The following is a 17,075-nucleotide window of genomic DNA, read 5'->3' on the forward strand; positions in this document are numbered from 1 at the left end:
GCTCCTCTGACACCTGCACTCTTACAAGACTCATGCCTAGTTTGAGCAAATCGGACAGACAGCTGACCTGGTCTCTGGCTAGGCCCCGGTCAGTACTGAGCTCGCCCCAGGCTGGCAGGGGCAGCAGGGCAGGTGGGGAGCTGGAGGGACGGGTACCTGCCGCAGAGACTTGGCAGCGGCGGCTGAAGGGCAGAGGACCCTTCAAACCCAAGCACTGGCCAGCAACCCCCAGGACCAAACGCTCCCCCGCCCCTCGCCAAACGCGCGCTCGGTTTGTTGGGTGTTTTGGCTCAGCCACCTGACCGTAGCGGAGCCGGAAGTCTGGGAGGGGGCGTTGATTGGTTGCGAGCGCTGTCAGTCCCTCGCTTCGCTTGGGAACTGGCCGACTGAGCGGCCGCCGCCGGCGGACAGGGCGCGGGTGAGCGAGCGAGGTGGGTGCGCGGGAGCTCGGGGCGGCAGGGAGGTGGCCGCCGCGCGCCCGGGCCGCTGTGTCCGCACGGGCTCCACGTGGTCAGGGCCGCCGCGCGCAGCCGGGGCGCGGCTCCTCTGCCCCTCGCTCCCTGCGTGCGCCGGGGCCCCGCGCGGTCCGGGGGGCGGGAGGATCTTGCTGCAGCGAAAGGCGCGTGCGGCTCCGCGCCGGGCCCTGCCCGAAAACGGCCCGAGCAGCCGCTGGGGCTCGGAGTAAAATCGCTGCTTGGGGGGCGCGGCGGCGGCCCCGGGAGCGGAGTGGGGCTGATCGGGCAGCGGTTCCACAGCTGAATTCAACGCCCCGGGCCTGCCACCGCCGCTTGCAGCCCTGTTGGGTTCGAGGGAGCTGCGTGTCCCGAGTGAGGGGTGTAGGGTCAGGCTGGGCGCGCTAACAGCGAGAGGAGCCCCAGTACCTTACAGGGAGGGTTGGACGGTAGCTGCATCCCGTCATAGCGTTTGGCTTTGCACAGGCCCTTTTGCTCCCCTCCATTGTGAAGCCCAGAAAGGATCTAACTAAGTGGGGTGGAGCAGCCCACAAAGCAGGGTGGATGGTGGGTAGTAGAGCCTGCCCAAGTCCATCACCACCCCGTGCCCACCAGGGGCGGCTGTTCTCGCTTGGGGTTCTCTTCTCTATTTCTGAGCTGTTGCAGTGTCAGCCTTTGGCTGGTATTTTTACATATAGTCTGTATTTTTCATAGCTTGTTCCATTTGCTGGGGGTTTTCTATGTGGTACACCTAAATTCAATGTAACTGTTACTGGATGAGTGACAATGTGTAAAGTCCCATTAAAATCTGCATTACCATTCCTGATCTGAAGTATCCTAAATGAGAGATGAAAAAGTAAGCCAATACATGTGCCTATTCATGTAATGCAAAATTGTTACCTCGGCAATATTCTCAAGAACTTTTAAAATCTTCTAATCAATGGGGTCTCTACTGCTTCCCTTGTGATGGTGTTATGCATTTTTATATAAAGTAAGGAAGTTTTGTTGGATCTTTATCTTATTTGTATTTATTTGTATATCACAGAGTTTGCTTGATGTTGACAAATCTACACATTTAAAGATTGTGTGTCCCTGAGCCACACAGAACTGAGTAACATAGTTAAGTCAACCTAACTTTCAAGTGCAGACCAGCCCTTAGACTGTTAAAATACATTAAATACACTCAGTATTTTTTTCTGTATCTTTTGCTATAGTTGACACACAGATGATGGTGTGTAATCGCAACAGAAAGGGAAGTGGTTCATGAAACACTATGCCGTCCACATGGTACAAAAGTTTGACACCTCCCCTCCACCCCCCCATCTAATAGAGAAGTGTTATCTTAAAGACCTAGGAATTAAAATTAAGGTGTTCGGCCTTCATCTTTGATCAATAAAGTCATTTCACACCATTGGCTTCAGTCAAGGTTCTGTGGCTTACTAGTCCTATCCTTCTGCCCTGGAAGCTGAGAAACAGTTTTACAGAGTTGCTGGTCATGTCTTAACTCATTTAGAAGTTGAGAAGTAGAAAAGGGATGTTAGAATTCACATACAAAAACCTAGCCCAGATATAAGAATAGACTGGATAATATGTATTCTGACTACTGAAGAAGTACAATGACCCAGGACAATTCATACTTTTAATTGACTACTGCGTTTAAAACACGTGAAAGTGGTAAAAGTTTTTCTGAGTATGGCTGTCCAATGGTTAATGTGGGTAATTGAAAATAGTGTGGCAAGATGCTGTGATAGAAGGACCTGTAATCTACATTTAGAAATCATGCTGAACCAGAATGAACAGCTGTCTTTTCTGATTACTTCTCTAAAAATGATCAGATTGCTTATGGTGTTAATACAAATTGGCTGTCTTGTATATTTAGATTGTAAGTTTTCGGGGACTTTCCCTTGCAGTATAGTTTGTACTGTGCATAGCATAATGGAGCCCCAAATTCAGTTGGGATCTCTAGATGCTAGTATAATACAAATAATAATAGGTTTCAGAGTAGCAGCCTTGTTAGTCTGTATTCGCAAAAAGAAAAGGAGTAATTGTGGCACCTTAGAGACTAACCAATTTATTTGAGCATAAGCTTTCATGAGCTACAGCTCCGATGAAGTGAGCTGTAGGTCACTAAAGCTTATGCTCAAATAAATTTGTTAGTCTCTAAGGTGCCACAAGTACTACTTTTCTTTTTACAAATAATGTGGGAGTGTTCCTGAGTAGACTTTCCAGTATGAACTTACGTAATATTTTTAATGAGTTCTAAAACTTGATTGTTGAATTTACATCATACTGAAAATTAGCAGTGAACTTAACGTCAGCAAGTAAAATAACATGCTGGTAGACCTAAAATTGTGGCCTTTCCTTTAATAAAAGATATATACATGCATTTGCAGACACACCATACTGATTTTACTATTGTGCCCATTGCAGTAATATTAAATCCATTAAGAAAAGCTTCTGCACATCCAGGACTCTGACATGCTAAGTTTTGCATTCCCTCTTCCTTCTCGCTCCCCATTCTGTGGAAGTCTTTATATTGGAAAAACTAGTACACTAAACCTGAGCCTTTGTGGGGGGAGCTAGGTGGTTCATGTAGGCTGTGTGTGATGCTAGACATTAGTTTTAGAAACTACTTTTGCTTTTTATTTATTTATTTTTAAAGTAAAAGTCAGTAAAGAGAATAGTCATGTTCAGATACTTCTTTGGTCTTTTGTATAAAAACGTCTTTAAAATGTTTCTTATGTTTAGAGTTTTGTTTTAGTAGTTTTATTTGCTGCTGTTAGCTTTGTTTCGAAAAGTGAAACTTTGTAGATGAGTTGATAATACAGATCAGTTCTCAGTATGTTTTTAACTGAATGTAAAGCATGCACAATACATACTCATGTACTGATTATTTCTATATGTTGTGTACATGATATACAGTGGCTCTATTCTGAACTCTCACACCAGTGTGTAACTTCATTAAGTTTGAGAGAGTGACTTCAGCCAAATTATTCTTGACTTTCATTAGTGTAACTAAGATCAGAATCGTGGCCAGAATTTTACTTTTAACACAGTCTCCTTGCTCTTTCCATTTTAACATAGCAGTCTGCATATAACTGTATTTTTTTTTTTAGATATGAAACACTCATTAACTATTCTTGATTCCATAATTCAAGTAAAGCTGCTGTAACGAAAGGTGTTATGGAAAAGAAAAGCCTTTGCTGGCTACATTGGAGGTTTGCAAGAGGCACAGCATGGTGAACAGATGTTTAACAGAAAAACATATGAGGATTCCTATTAAGAATTTCAGAAACTGCAAAAAAGTTAAATGGAATGTTTCATGCTATGGCTGTGGAACTGCAGTTTTAAGTCTGTCCTCTTTTTCTGCAGATTTCACTTTTATCCATTTTGATATTTTTTCCCTGCTGAACACTTTGAGAGCCACAAGACTGCCTGTCTTAGTTGAATATATGTTTTAAGATCTGTATTTGAGTTATTTATCTAAACATTTTTTCCCTCCCAGCCCACCAGGACTATCACAATGAGTCTCCGGAAGCAAACCCCTAGTGACTTCTTAAAACAAATTATAGGAAGGCCTGTTGTTGTAAAGTTAAATTCTGGAGTTGATTATCGAGGTAAGTTCTCCCCACTCTCTCCCTTAATGAATGTCTACATTCTCACTGTTTGTATTTGTCCCTTCCTCCCTCAGTGCTTAACTTTAAAACAATGACTGTCCCATAACTAATAAAAGCAAGAGAACTTTGCAGGAATGTTAATTTCTTGGTACCTGTATTTGCGTTCTGAGGCTGTGTTCATATGATGGCTTGCATATATCAGGAATTATTGCTATAGTAATAATAGCTTGAGTTGGATTCTCAAGTTCGTGTTGTGACTGGTGCAATTCCTGTATACTGTGGCCCCAGAGTGACATGTTCATTTTAGTGATTTACGTAAGCTCCAGAGAGAATTTTGGTTGGGAATCTTGAACTGGGGATCCCAGATAGTAGTGCAGTGATCTGAAGTGTTAGAATAGCCAATTTTAGATTTGGGAAAGGGTGGCATAATGTTAAATAAATAAGTCTGGACAAATTGCTGATGGAAAAAAAAAACGTGTTTAGTTTGATTAAAACCATTTGTCTAGGTCAGTGGTCTTGAAAGAAGCAGTGTAGGCTCCCAGCATAGAAATTTCGAATCCCCTTGAGTTATGCATATGTTTAAATGTTGGATTGAGGCCTCAGAGTGGGATTTTTTTTAAAAGAACCTAAGTAATGTAGGAGCAAAAGTTCTAATGGCTCTAAGTGGGATTCTTGTTCTAACATCCCTTAAATGCTTTTGAAAATCCAAGTTAGTCATGGACTTATCCTCTCATAGGATTATCAAGGAGAATCTTCTCTTACAGGTCTAGTGTACCAGCGTGACTTAAACCAGAATAGGTCTGTTGGCTCCCTGATTTTTTTTTTTTTTTTTTTTTTTTTTTTTTAAAGCAGTGTCGTCAGAGGTTTATATCTCACTGCTTGCTTTCAGTGAGGAAGAGGGGACTGGCTGTAAAGTGAAGTCAGCTGAGTTATACCTATGTAAAAACTGGTGTGATCAGTATCTGGCCCAAAACTATTTTACTGAGTGCTTCAAATATTTAAATGTTATGGGCCAGATACTGATCACACCAGTTTTTACATAGGTATAACTCAGCTGACTTCACTGTACACTATTTGAGAGAATAGCGCATGTGTTGTGGTGAGGAAAATTTACTTAGGGATTTATTATAGTACATGAAACTATAATGTAAGCTAGATTTGTGAAATTCCTTAAAACTTTTTGTTCAAAAAGGATTCCAAACTCTTGTTACAAATTTGTCAACAAATTTATCTACTTCTGTTTCTAGGCCATGTTGCTAATTGTACTTTTTTGACAAATATCACCTAATGCAGATATGACTGTATATTAAAAAATGTCAAAATGTCTCAATTCTGTGCCAAGTGAATGACACATTTAAGGAAAGAGGCCATGAAAAAGCACAAACCATATTTGGTAAATTACAGTGTGTGACTTGCTTGCCTCTGTGTGTGTATATATACATTTAAAATGTAAATAGGAGGTTGGGTAATGATAACATTTTATGCCAGTCCTGTTAGTAGAGTGGAAAAATACAAGGGGGAAGAAGAGAGAATGAAATAAGCCTGAATGCATACTAGGAACAAAAAAGGCTGTGAAAACACTGCCATTTAAGGCATACTGAGTGATATTTTTAAAGGGTATGTAGTCAACTTTAGTCTCACTTGTGTGAAATTATTTTTTACCTGCTATTGTTAAAAGTAATTCCTGAGATTACTAAAACAGAGATCAGAGGGGGGAAAACCTTTCATTTTATTTATTTCGTGCAGTTAACAGCACTTTGTGTGTAGTCAGTCAATTTCTCATATTTGTGTGGAAAGAGAAGAAAGAAAAACACTTAGGAAAATGTGATCCTAAGACCATAAAAGTTGGCAGGAGAGTTCAAATTCCCAGTTATTTAATGGAAGATCTTACAGTAGCACTGCTGAGATGTGGGGATATGTGCTAGAGGAGAATCAAACTGGACTGTTTTTCCACATTGCTGTTCTTTAATCCAGACAGTTATACAGTTAAATTATAATAATTATTTAGAACCCAAAAAGTACCAGATGTTTTCCGATCCCAGAGGAAAGCATAGTCCCAACCCTAAAGAATACAGTCTAAGACAACAAAAATGATGAGTAGTAGGGGAAGGGATACAACATACAAAAAGGCCAGTGTGACAAGGCACACATCTTACTAGTTGCAAATTTAGTGTGTTTTAACAAAAAAAAAATTTTTTTTAAATAGTTCTTCAAATTATCCTCAAGCTTCAGTTCTAGTGTCCCTAGCACCTGTTCCTCCCAACATTAAACCCCTTCCTCTACATAAATGAACAATTTGTTTATTAAGTAAACAGAATACATAAGTAGATGGCTAAAATCCTAATCCTGCCTTGAGTTCCATGCTGGTGGAGCTCTTTTGAAGAAACTGGGATTCATGGGTGTCACAAAAGAAGCAGATCTTGAGGAGGGATTTAAGGGGCTTAGTGGACCAGCTCAGAAAGTGCATTCTGTATATAGAGTGCAGTGCAGAAGAGGACTAAGAGAAAAGTGGGAAAAGAGGTTATTTATTTTTTTAAAAGCAACATTGGTTTTGTATTCATTTGTTTAAATTCAAGAAAATAAAGTACTAAAGGGCAGGGAATTTTTCTTCGTGATCCAGTAACTAAACTGTATAACTGTTTTGGAAAATCGATGCCTGTGGCATGTTTAAAAATGTGTGCATTTTAAAATATTGCAAACTTAATTATATTGAAATAAAAATATATAGTATTTTTAAAAGTAAATATGTCAGTTACTACAATTTTAGCTGAGTTGTGTTCAAGAAAAATGTTGAGAAGTTTATTGAAATGTGTAATTTATAGCATGAAGATAACAGCTGCCGGTCAAAAAAGTTTTTTCTTTAAAGATATTGTAGATCAAAATTGTTATAAAATGTGGCATATTATGGGGCATTATGCTATCCTATATTAAGGTGATCACTTCATGGATATTGAAGTTATTTATTTAAACTAAAGGACTAAGAGAGCTGTCTGAGGTGACCTCTGGACTGTTAATGTTGCTTTTCAATAAGACTTGGATCACTGGGGAAGTTCCAGGAGGCTGGAAGAAAGCTAATGTTATGCCGTTTTTAAAAAGGTGATTGGGATGACCCGGGTAATTATAGACCTGTCAGCCTGACATCAGTCTCAGCCAAGATAATGGAGAGGCTGATACAGGGCTCGATTAATTTAAAAAAAACCTAACAGAAAGAGTGTAATTAATGCAAATTAACATGGGTTTATGGAAAATTGATCCCGTCAAACTAAGTTGATTTTTTTTGATCAGATTACAAGTTTGGTTGACAAAGGTAATAGTGTTGACATAATATACTTAGACTTCTGTTAAGCATCAGACTTGGTACCACATGACATTTTGTTTTTAAAAAAATTAGAATGATATAAAATTAACATGGCACACATTAAATGGATTAAAAACTAGCTCAATGATAGGTCTCAGAATGTAACTGTAGATGGGATATCATCATCATGTAGGTGTTCTTCCCGTGGGATCGTGCAGGGATCAGTTCTTGGCCCTACGCTATTTAACATCTTGATCAGTGACTTGGAAAAAAACATAAAATTATCACTGATAAAGATGACAAGAATTGGAGAAACAGTAAATCATGACGAGGACAGGTCACTGAGTCAGAACAGTCTAGATTACTTGGTAAACTATGCACAAGCAGACAGTGTGTTTTAATATAGATAAATATAAATGTATACATCTGGTAACAAAGAATGTAGGCCATACTTACAGATGGAGAACTCAGTTGTATGAAGCATTGACTCTGAAAAAGATTTGGGGGTTCTAGTGGATAATCAGCTGAACATGAACTCCCACTGTGGACAAAAGAGCTAATGTGATCCTGGGACACATAAGCATGGGAATCTTGAGTAAGATAAAAGAGATTATTTTACATCTGTATTTAGCACTGGCATATAGTTCTGATGCCCACAGTTCAGGAAGGATGGTGATAAATTGGAGGGGAAGAAGAGCCAGGAGAATGATTAAAGGATTAGAAAACATGCCTTATAATGTTAAACTCAAAGAGCTCAATCTATTTATCATGGCAAAGAGAAGGTTAAGGGATGACTTGGTTACAGTCTATAAGAATCTACCTAGGGAGCAAATATTTAATAATGGGCTTTTCTGTCTAGCAGAGAAAGGTATAACATGATTCAATTGCTAGAAGTTGAAATTGAACAAATTCAGACTGGAAACAGGCGTCAGGTTTGTAGAAATTTTGGTGGTGCCCAGAAGGCCCAGAGGGCTCCCCCCTCAACTCCGCGCCCCCCCCCCCACCTGCCTAATGCCCTGTGAGGGAGTTTGGGTCGGGGGAGGAGGTCTGAGGTACAGGCCCTCGGCTGGGGCAGGGGATTGGGGCATAGGACAGTTGAGAGGTTGGGCTCTGGGATGGAGTCTGGGGTGCGGGCTCTCAGATGGAGTTTGGGTGCTGGGTGCAGGCTCTGGGCTGGGGCAGAGGGTGGGGTGCAGGAGTGGGTGAGGGGTGAAGGCTCTTGGAGGGAGTTTGGGGGTAGGAGAGGGTGTGTGGGAAGGGGGTGGGGGTTCAAGCTCTGGGAGGGAGTTGGGCTGGGGCAGGGGATGCAAGAGGGGGTGAGGGGTGCAGGCTCTGGGAGGGAGTTCGGGGGCGGGAGGGGTGCTTAGGAAGGGGGTGCAGGTTCTGGGAGGGAGTTTGGGGGCTGGAGGGGGGGTGTGGGAAAGGGGTGCGGGTGCAGGCTCTGGGAGGGGGTGGTGGGGTGCAGCACTTAGGAGAGGGGACTGCCATCACATTTGGCTTCCTTCCTCCCCTGCTGCCCCTCACCATAGCCTCACTGGGGTGGGGGATGGGGCTGCCCCTTGCCCAGCGTTGGGCAGGAATGGTGGCAGGGCGGTGCGGATAACAGGATCAAACACTCATTGAAGCCACAGCAGCTGCTCAGGTGAGTGAGGTCCACTCCAGATATCTCCTGCCGGAAGGAAGCTCCCTCAGTGTCTCCTCCTGGTGGGTGCAGGGGGAGGACTGCCAAGCATGTTTATGCCTTCTCCCTCTCCCCCTCCTGAGATTCAGCAACAGCCAGCTGCCTCAGCCTGCCGCCAGCTCTGCTCTTGTGCTGTAGCCTTAGGCAGCAGGAGCAGCCACCAGTGCAGGCAGGCAAGGGAGAGCCGCACCGCTTTCATTCAGGCAGGGACGCTCCCGGGGCTTGTGGGGGGGATGCTCCGGGGGAGGGGAGAGACCCAGCTCCAAACATTGGTGGAGCAGGGCCCCCAGCCCTGAATATTTCTGGAGGCCAGGCACCATGGGCCCATACAACTCGCCACCCCTGACTTTAAATAAGGTGTAAATTTTCAGTGGGGAGAGCAATTAACCTTTGGAACAATTTACTAAGGGTCATGGTGGAGTCTCCATCACTGACGATTTTTAAATGAAGATTGGATGTTCTAAAAGATCTGCTCCAGGAATTATTTTGGGAAAGTTCTATGGCCTGTGCTATACCAGAGGTCAGACTAGATGGTCACAAATGGTCCTTTCTGGCCTTAGAATCTGTGAATGTTGGCACAAGAACAAATGGCTATAAACTGGCTGTGAACAAATACAGGCTGGAAATTAGAAGAAGGCTTGTAACTATCACAGGAGTGAGGTTCTGAATCACCCTCCCATAGGAGTTGTGGGCCAAACGACTTAATGAGCTTTAAGAAAGAGATGGACAAATTTGAGTGTGATTGTAAGACAGGGTAGCTTGTGATGGTAGGGGGTAGGACCCAAGAGTCCTGAGGCTTATTTCCAGCTTGTTTTATGTTCCTAAAAGCTCATGCTTCAGGATTTTAGCCAGCCACCTGCAGGAGTCAGGAAGGGATTCATACCCCCACAAACCTCATATCTTCTGTTTGTTGTTGGTGTTTTTAAATCTCCTTTCTCTGAAGCTTGTGGGATGGGCCTGGCTGGAAATGGGACATTGGACAAGGGGGACCAGGGCTCTGAGAGGCACCGAGCTTGCTTACTCTCTGCTCCTTGGCTGGCTGGTTTTTGCTTACCTGCTTAGGGTTTAACTGGTCTTTGTTTGAGGGGTCGTGAAGGATTTTCCCCCAGGTCAGATTGGCAATGACTTTGGAAGTTTTTTGCTTTTCTCTGCAGCATGTGGGTGTGGATCATTTGCCACAGTTATCTGGATATATCTCACTTAATCATTTCCCTGCCGTTGTGTGGGACCTTGGGCTCTGGTGCACCTCAGTCCCTTCTGTTCTCTGCCTGTGGCACATAATAGTCTAATCTCCTGTGGTCTATAATACTTTCATCTAATTTCAGTTTAGTGCCAGTGATGGGGAATGTTGGTGGTTCTGTGATATACAGAAGGTCAGACTAGATGATCTGGTTGTCCCTTCTGGCCTTAAACACCATGATGTCTCTGACATGTCATTTAGATAAAAAACTCAGCCTCTTTTATATAGACTTTCCATTCATTTTTCTAGCTAAATTCAGTGTGCCCAGTTCCTTTCTAATACATGGGGCTCTTCTGTAGAATATTAAGGACCACTCATCTCTTGCTAATACATAAATGAATTGCACCATTTTCAACTTTCAGAGCAGAAGCCATTGATCTTGTGACAGAGTTCTGTTTTATCACAAGCAATATTTTTCATTTACGGAGCATTGATGAAGATTTAATCACTACCTGATGGATGATGAGGATATGGTGACAATTTTTCATTGTACCATTGTTGACCTGCTTTCTAATTGGCTTAGAGGAGACTGTATGTTTCAGTTAATCAGAGCAGTTTATCTAGAAAGAGAGGTTTGAGTTGTGTTTGAAGAATAAAAAACTGTCAGATTTATGTTTACCCTGATTTTTTAAATCTAATTTTTTGTTTTGTTTTTTAAATTTTTTAAAACTTGTTAATGTCTTCAGGTGTCCTGGCTTGCCTGGATGGGTATATGAACATAGCTCTGGAGCAGACAGAAGAATATGTAAATGGTCAATTAAAGAACAAATATGGGGATGCATTTATCCGAGGAAATAATGGTAACTCTCCCTCCTTGCAATACTCTTGATTCGGATTTGTTTTTTGGCATGGAATTTTTAATTTGAGGCATGTATGAAAATAAAATTAGGTGACTGCCTGTCTCCAGCCACATCCATTTCAAACTTTTTACTCTTGCAAGAGGCCTTACATAATCTTTCTTTTACCTACCATCTGTGTTCTTATTTCCTCCTGCTCCGCTGTTCTGGTCCTATGCTCTTCCTTATTGATCCCTGTGACTCCTTCCCCTCTCCCTATCTTTTACCAAGCACCCTCTCTTTTCTATCCCTCCTTCTAACCCACCCATCACAGGACCCTTTCTTTTCTTAGTCAGCCAGTCAATAACATTCACCAGACCTGTCTTGTCTATCTAGGTGTCCCTTGTTTCACAGAGCTTATCATGTCTTGCTCTGTAAAGCAGTGTGTACATTTATAGGGTTCTGTGGATATTGATTGCACTGTCATATACGCTCAGTTTGATTGTCCAAAACTGAATGTTGACTAACTTAACTGTCTGATGCAGCTTATTAATAATTTAAGACTGTGCTTACAGGTGAAGACTTTACTCTCATTCAAAAAGATTGCAATAATTAACACTGACCCATGACACATTATAATGAGACTTTCCAAGGCTCAGCTACCATGGAAATAGGTGGAGTATAAGCAACTAGATACATAAATTTTAGTGTGGTTCAAAGACAGTTACGGTCCTATCCCCACTACAAAATGGCCCATCTTTAACTGTATTGAGGGATAATGGTAGTGTAACCCAACCCCTTGAGATGGAGGTATTTGTATTATAGCCATACCTTTCACCCTGGTAGCAAGAAATGCCAGGAAGAGAGGTTGGGAGGTGGTTGTGGGCAAAGATTCAAGAATGAACAGAGGAGCAGAGATCACATGTGCAGAAGAATCAGTGTAGAGAAGGGAAGTGAAGGCACAGGAATGGATGAAGTCACCCAGGAGCAAAATGTGAAGAGGAAAAAAGGAGAGGGCCAGGAACTGAACTCTGTGGACATCCACAGGCGAGGACAGAAAGAGGAAAACAAGAAGAGCACAGAGCCCATGAGAAAGAGAGAAATTAGACAGTCTTTGTCTTAATAGGAGGCTGAGAATAGAGAAGTCACCTTGAGGGTTGGCCAGGCATCTCTTACAGAATTTGGATAAGTGAGGTTGAAGCAACTATGGTCAAGGGTTTTTTGCCTCCATTTCACCTCTTCCCTCCCTCTTCCCCCCCCCCCCCCCCCTTTTTTTTTTTTTTTTTTTTTTTAAGACTTGGAAATAAGAGCATGTTTGAAAGGCTCAGGGAAGAACCTGGATGATAGTGAGGTAGCGAGAAGTCTTACCCCACGTCTCATTATTGGGTGGGCTGTGATAGACTCTAGAAAACAGGTTGAGCTGAGAAATGAGACACCTCAGTTTGAGAGCATAGTTAATTCTGAAATATTTCACACACTGGGCACCCAAGCTGCAAGTATCATGGCTTCCTCCTCCTTTCCCTATGCCCCAAAGGAGACCCTTTCCTAAAAACTTGCAGGAAACCTTTTATCACAAGACACCCTGGTACTGGCCCAGTAAGTGGAATGTACAGACTACTTCATAGGTTTCTGTGACCTTTGCAAAAGTTTTAAATGAAAAGGAGTGAGGATCCTGAACCTTTTGTTGTCAGATCAAGACTGATTTCTAACACCCTTAATCTACGCATCCTGAAAATCCGGTAGGACTCTCCTCGGCATCACATAAGGCAGTTCCAATTAAATTGGTTTTAGAAACAGTCACATTATAGAACCTATCTGTACATCCTCTATCTATTATGGGGCACAATTTGACAAAGTAATATATTAAACTAAGTGTTCAACAAGGAAAACTGAAATCGAAACTATGTATATGTAGTTTGACTCAGGTAATATTGCTGTTGGAACTTCAACTTTTACATTTCCTGATTTAATTGATAGGGTAAACAAGGCACCTTATGTACGGAATTTTATAACGTTTCACTTCTTCCTTTTCACAGTTCTGTATATAAGCACACAGAAGAGGAGGATGTGAAGATGCGTAAAGAGAGATGTTTTGTACTGCTGCATTTTTTCCTAAATGATGAGAACTGTTTGATTTGTAGTTAGTAATTCTTGGTTGAACAATACAGCTGTTTAAATATTTCTGTTATTTGCTGTAAAGCTGGATTTACTGCAGTGACTGTGGAGAGAAGGGTTTTTTTAAATTCCAAACTACCAAAATACAATTGTAAACTTTCCTGAACACTTGATTTGTGAAAAAGTGCTTTGTTACACTGTGCAGAATTAAATAAAAAATGGAAAAGTATGTCATGTATGTATTGCTACAAGATAAATTTGAAGCAGTGTTAGGTTACTTCTGGTACCACAGAGTGGAAAATGAGGGTTTTGAGAATTATCCCACATTGGAACTTTATAGCGTTGGCCAGGTGATAATTGTAACTCCCCTCCCTCAGCTATATAAATGCTTTGTTGAAAATAATGTGGCCCACTTGGGGAAAAAAATAGGGCCAAGTTTAAATACTGAATTACACTAAGAGTCAACAGGGTAAAAAGTTCAGCTGCTGACTGGCAAAATTGGCCCCAAACCCTTGAATTATCAATTTGAATAGGGGATGTAACAGCAATACTTCAACAATGGGGGCAGGGAAAGAATTGAATCAGATGGAAGAAAAGCCCAAGGGATTAACACTGTGGCAGCTATAGAAGTCAGTCACACAAGTGAACAGCTCTTTCGTTGGTATGCCAACAGAACCAGTAGGTCACTTCAAATCCTAGCAACTTTCTTTCCTCCAGATTGCAGTTACTTTGTTTTCTTTCCTTCTTTCTCTTCTCCCCACCAACACAATAATGAAGTTTTTAAAAAGTTAAAATTGGTTTTATTTTAAAATACATCTAAAGCTTTTTTCAGATTGCTCATCGGGTGAGGCTGTTAGTCTCAGTGCTGTGTATGTACATAAACACATTGTGTGTCCTGTTCATGTTTTTTCATTATTCCCACCCCTTTCTTATACCACTCAGCCCCTTCCATCCTTCAACTGCGTGCTAGCCAGCAATATGAACAAATATCAAGCTCTCAGCATAGAGTGTGTCAGCAGGATGGGGGGGGGGGGAGAGAGAGAGGAATTGCTGCACAAGCAATGAAGTAAAAAACCATGCCTGTGTCCCACAGCAACTTTAAGAGATTAAGTCAAAGCTCAGTGAGTAAACTCAGCTACGTTCTGGATGGCTACTTACTAGCTTATAAAATACTTTCTCTTTAATTTCTGCTTGATTGCAATAAATAGCTTTAGGGTACCTATGAAGCAAAATCAGAGTGGAAAATTGCACTAATACCCAGTACTTAATGCTTTTCTGTTGTTCAGTGCAAGGTTACAACTTTGGGTAATGTACCTCATGCTGAGGTTGTTTAACCAATTTGTTAATGAGTTTTCTGAAACCTTGCTTTATTCTCTGAGCAGTTTATGCTGTCTTCAGGAACAACAAATACTTCTGAGTTGTGGATGAATGAGCACCAAACAATTGTGTGAATATTACAGTGGCCCATTCTCCCCAAATACCAACAGGTTCTCAATGTCAGTAGGCAATGGTAACATTTCAATTATCCAGGGGAGGGAAATGCATGGCATGTGGCTTTTTTTTTTTTTTAAGATGGAATAATTCCAAACAATTATTTTGCAATTAATAGTTAACCTTCTACATTAAACATTGTGAAGGACACTGCAGAACATACAGAGATACCGCATTATAATATGCTTCATAACTTATTTCTTGAGAAGGATCCAGCATGTAAGAAGAGATCACCAATGTACTCTTCTATAAATGACTTTTAAGAAGAAAATGGATGTGCCTCCAAGTGGAGCATGCAGTTTCTCATTAGTTTTGTAGTATGTGTGTGGTTGGAAGGTTACTGTGTTCTCCATTCACTGAAATTGTTTTAGAAGTAACTAATTTTATTTGATTTTTCCAAAATCTAGAACAACTTATTTTGTGAAGCTTCTATTTTATTACAAAAATTATGAATCTCCAACTTCATAAGTGCCATTTTTCTATTTCTATAGGTTTAGCCATGGAACAACTTTGTAATCATGACAGCCATATAAGATGCTACTTCTGAAATGTCACCAGAACACATGATTTGTAATCATGCAAGTTGTTTAACATTGAGAACCAGAACTTGTAGAGTTTCTGCCAAGTGCTAAAATTTTCTTATTTACTTTAAGAATAAAAATGAATAAAATACTTAAAATTATCTTCAGAGTTCTGGAAAAATATTGGTTAATCCCCTATGCCCCTTGTGACGTAGATAAGCATTTCCATGTTACTGATGTACAGTTGTGATGTTCATTCAGTGATTTTGATTATTATTATTTTTTAATTAAGTGTTTTTTCAGGGTGAGACTTCCAAAAGTGACTAAAGATGTGTGACTTTCAAAGGGAGTTAGGTGCTCTGCTCCTTTAGCCACTTCTGGAAAATATCACCCTTAAGTCCCAAGAAGGTATTAATGAACATCACTCTGGTCTTTGTCCAAGAATTCCCACATTTAGATGTAGCTCACTTTGGGTGTCTGATATCTTCCACCATGGATTTAGTTCAAGAGATGAATGAAAGGCTGTTATGTCACCATTGTTTGTACCACAATAAACCAACTGCAGGTGAATCAGGCAGGGATGGTTCCCTGTTATCCAAACATATATTGTAAGTTTTAGAAGATTGTCACGTAAAATCCATCAGCCTGTAAAAGCAAAATAGCATGCCAGTAAGTGTACAGACATAAGATACTGAATATAGTTACTGTGGAGAATGTAGGATGTTCCTATTTTTATGCAATGTATGTGACTTGGCTTCTCCATTCACTTTTGTATTGCTACCCACTGGGTGTGAAGAGATTAATTTCTTCTCAGGCACAGTATATAAACAGGGAAGTGACTGGCCATGAGTCAGTAGGCATGTCAGGGTCAGTATGAGTAGTCTATCAAGAACTGTCAGTATGTGAATGGAGACTAATGATTGGACCATTGACTTTTAACAACTGCTGGCCAAGGGGCACTACTTGTGAAAACAGCATGATTGGTACTAGAGACAAAGAACGGAAGTCTGAGCAGACTGCAGTAAGATTCCTGACTCAGTGCAGAGAGTCAACCCAGGGAGGTTGTGTGCATCTAGGCTTTACTTTACCATTCTAATCTAATGTTCCTAAACACTGTTCCAGCTGACTAATCAATCATGTCTTGTTTTAAAGAGGCTGTTCTGTGTCACTGTAAAGAGCTGTTGGTTCTAGAGCTCCCAAGAAGGTGCCACTTGATTGAAGCATTGTATTTAATGGGTGGGGAGACTATCTCCCCCTATTAAGAAATAAGCTCTGATGGTTCTGAAGCCCAAGCGCCTAGCTGTAGAAGGAGAGGACGTGTCACTTAATCTCCCATCCGCACATATGTCCAAAAATAAACTCAAAAAAGAGTCGTGACCTGGGATATGCTTGATCCCTAAATCTGGCCAGAAACACTATTTCCCACCAGCATGTGAAATTTGGGCTAGCTACATTTAAATTAAGTTAGCTATAACATCTTAACTAATAGCCTGGTTAGGGTGAATACACATGAAGATGCATGGCACCATCAAGAATGAGAAAAGAAAGGGGGGGAAAAAATCTTAAAGGTAACTAAATAGTTGAAGAAATGGAAGTCAGTCAAAAGCAAATGACCCTTCTGGGCCTCCAGCTGGCTGTATCCCCCCAGATATAAAGGGCTAATTACTACAAGAGCGTGCTGGGATCCCTTTAAAGAATCCCCTTAAAAATGTAAACCCAAATCAATGGCCATACAGTCAGTTCTTAGGGAAAGGGCAAAGAACAGACATCCTATTTCTGAGGGACTCATGAAAACTAGCATTTTGAAGGATTTTGAAGGCCTACTGTTTTTTATATTTGGGTTAGTTCTGTCCATCTTTCCTGTGCTATGACATTACATTGACA

The 17,075-nt window shown here is 41.2% G+C and overlaps 1 protein-coding gene across 5 annotated transcripts; it reads left to right on the forward strand.

Moving 5' to 3' along the window:
- Nucleotides 1-280: 280 nt before the first annotated feature.
- On the forward strand, nt 281-13,408 carry LSM6 (LSM6 homolog, U6 small nuclear RNA and mRNA degradation associated). Of its 5 annotated transcripts, none has more exons than XM_037897357.2 (4): nt 281-431; nt 3,958-4,069; nt 10,975-11,088; nt 13,101-13,408. In XM_037897357.2, exons 2-4 carry the CDS (start codon nt 3,976-3,978, stop codon nt 13,133-13,135), a joined length of 243 nt encoding a protein of 80 aa, XP_037753285.1. In that variant the 5' UTR covers nt 281-431; nt 3,958-3,975; the 3' UTR covers nt 13,136-13,408. The 5 variants fall into 5 exon arrangements, with proteins under 5 accessions (XP_037753285.1, XP_037753286.1, XP_043401708.1 ...); XM_037897358.2 differs by having other exon boundaries at nt 303-418; XM_043545773.1 differs by having other exon boundaries at nt 321-435.
- The last annotated feature ends 3,667 nt before the right edge of the window (nt 13,409-17,075 follow it).

The sequence above is a fragment of the Chelonia mydas genome, chromosome 4, assembly GCF_015237465.2.
Source record: "Chelonia mydas isolate rCheMyd1 chromosome 4, rCheMyd1.pri.v2, whole genome shotgun sequence".
NCBI classification, from domain to species: domain Eukaryota; kingdom Metazoa; phylum Chordata; order Testudines; family Cheloniidae; genus Chelonia; species Chelonia mydas.

Coding starts and splice junctions, on each gene's coding strand:
- LSM6 (XM_007055709.4), top strand. Junction 4,070..10,974: donor TTCTGGAGTTGATTATCGAG/GTAAGTTCTCCC, acceptor TAATGTCTTCAG/GTGTCCTGGCTTGCCTGGAT. Junction 11,089..13,100: donor ATTTATCCGAGGAAATAATG/GTAACTCTCCCT, acceptor TCCTTTTCACAG/TTCTGTATATAAGCACACAG.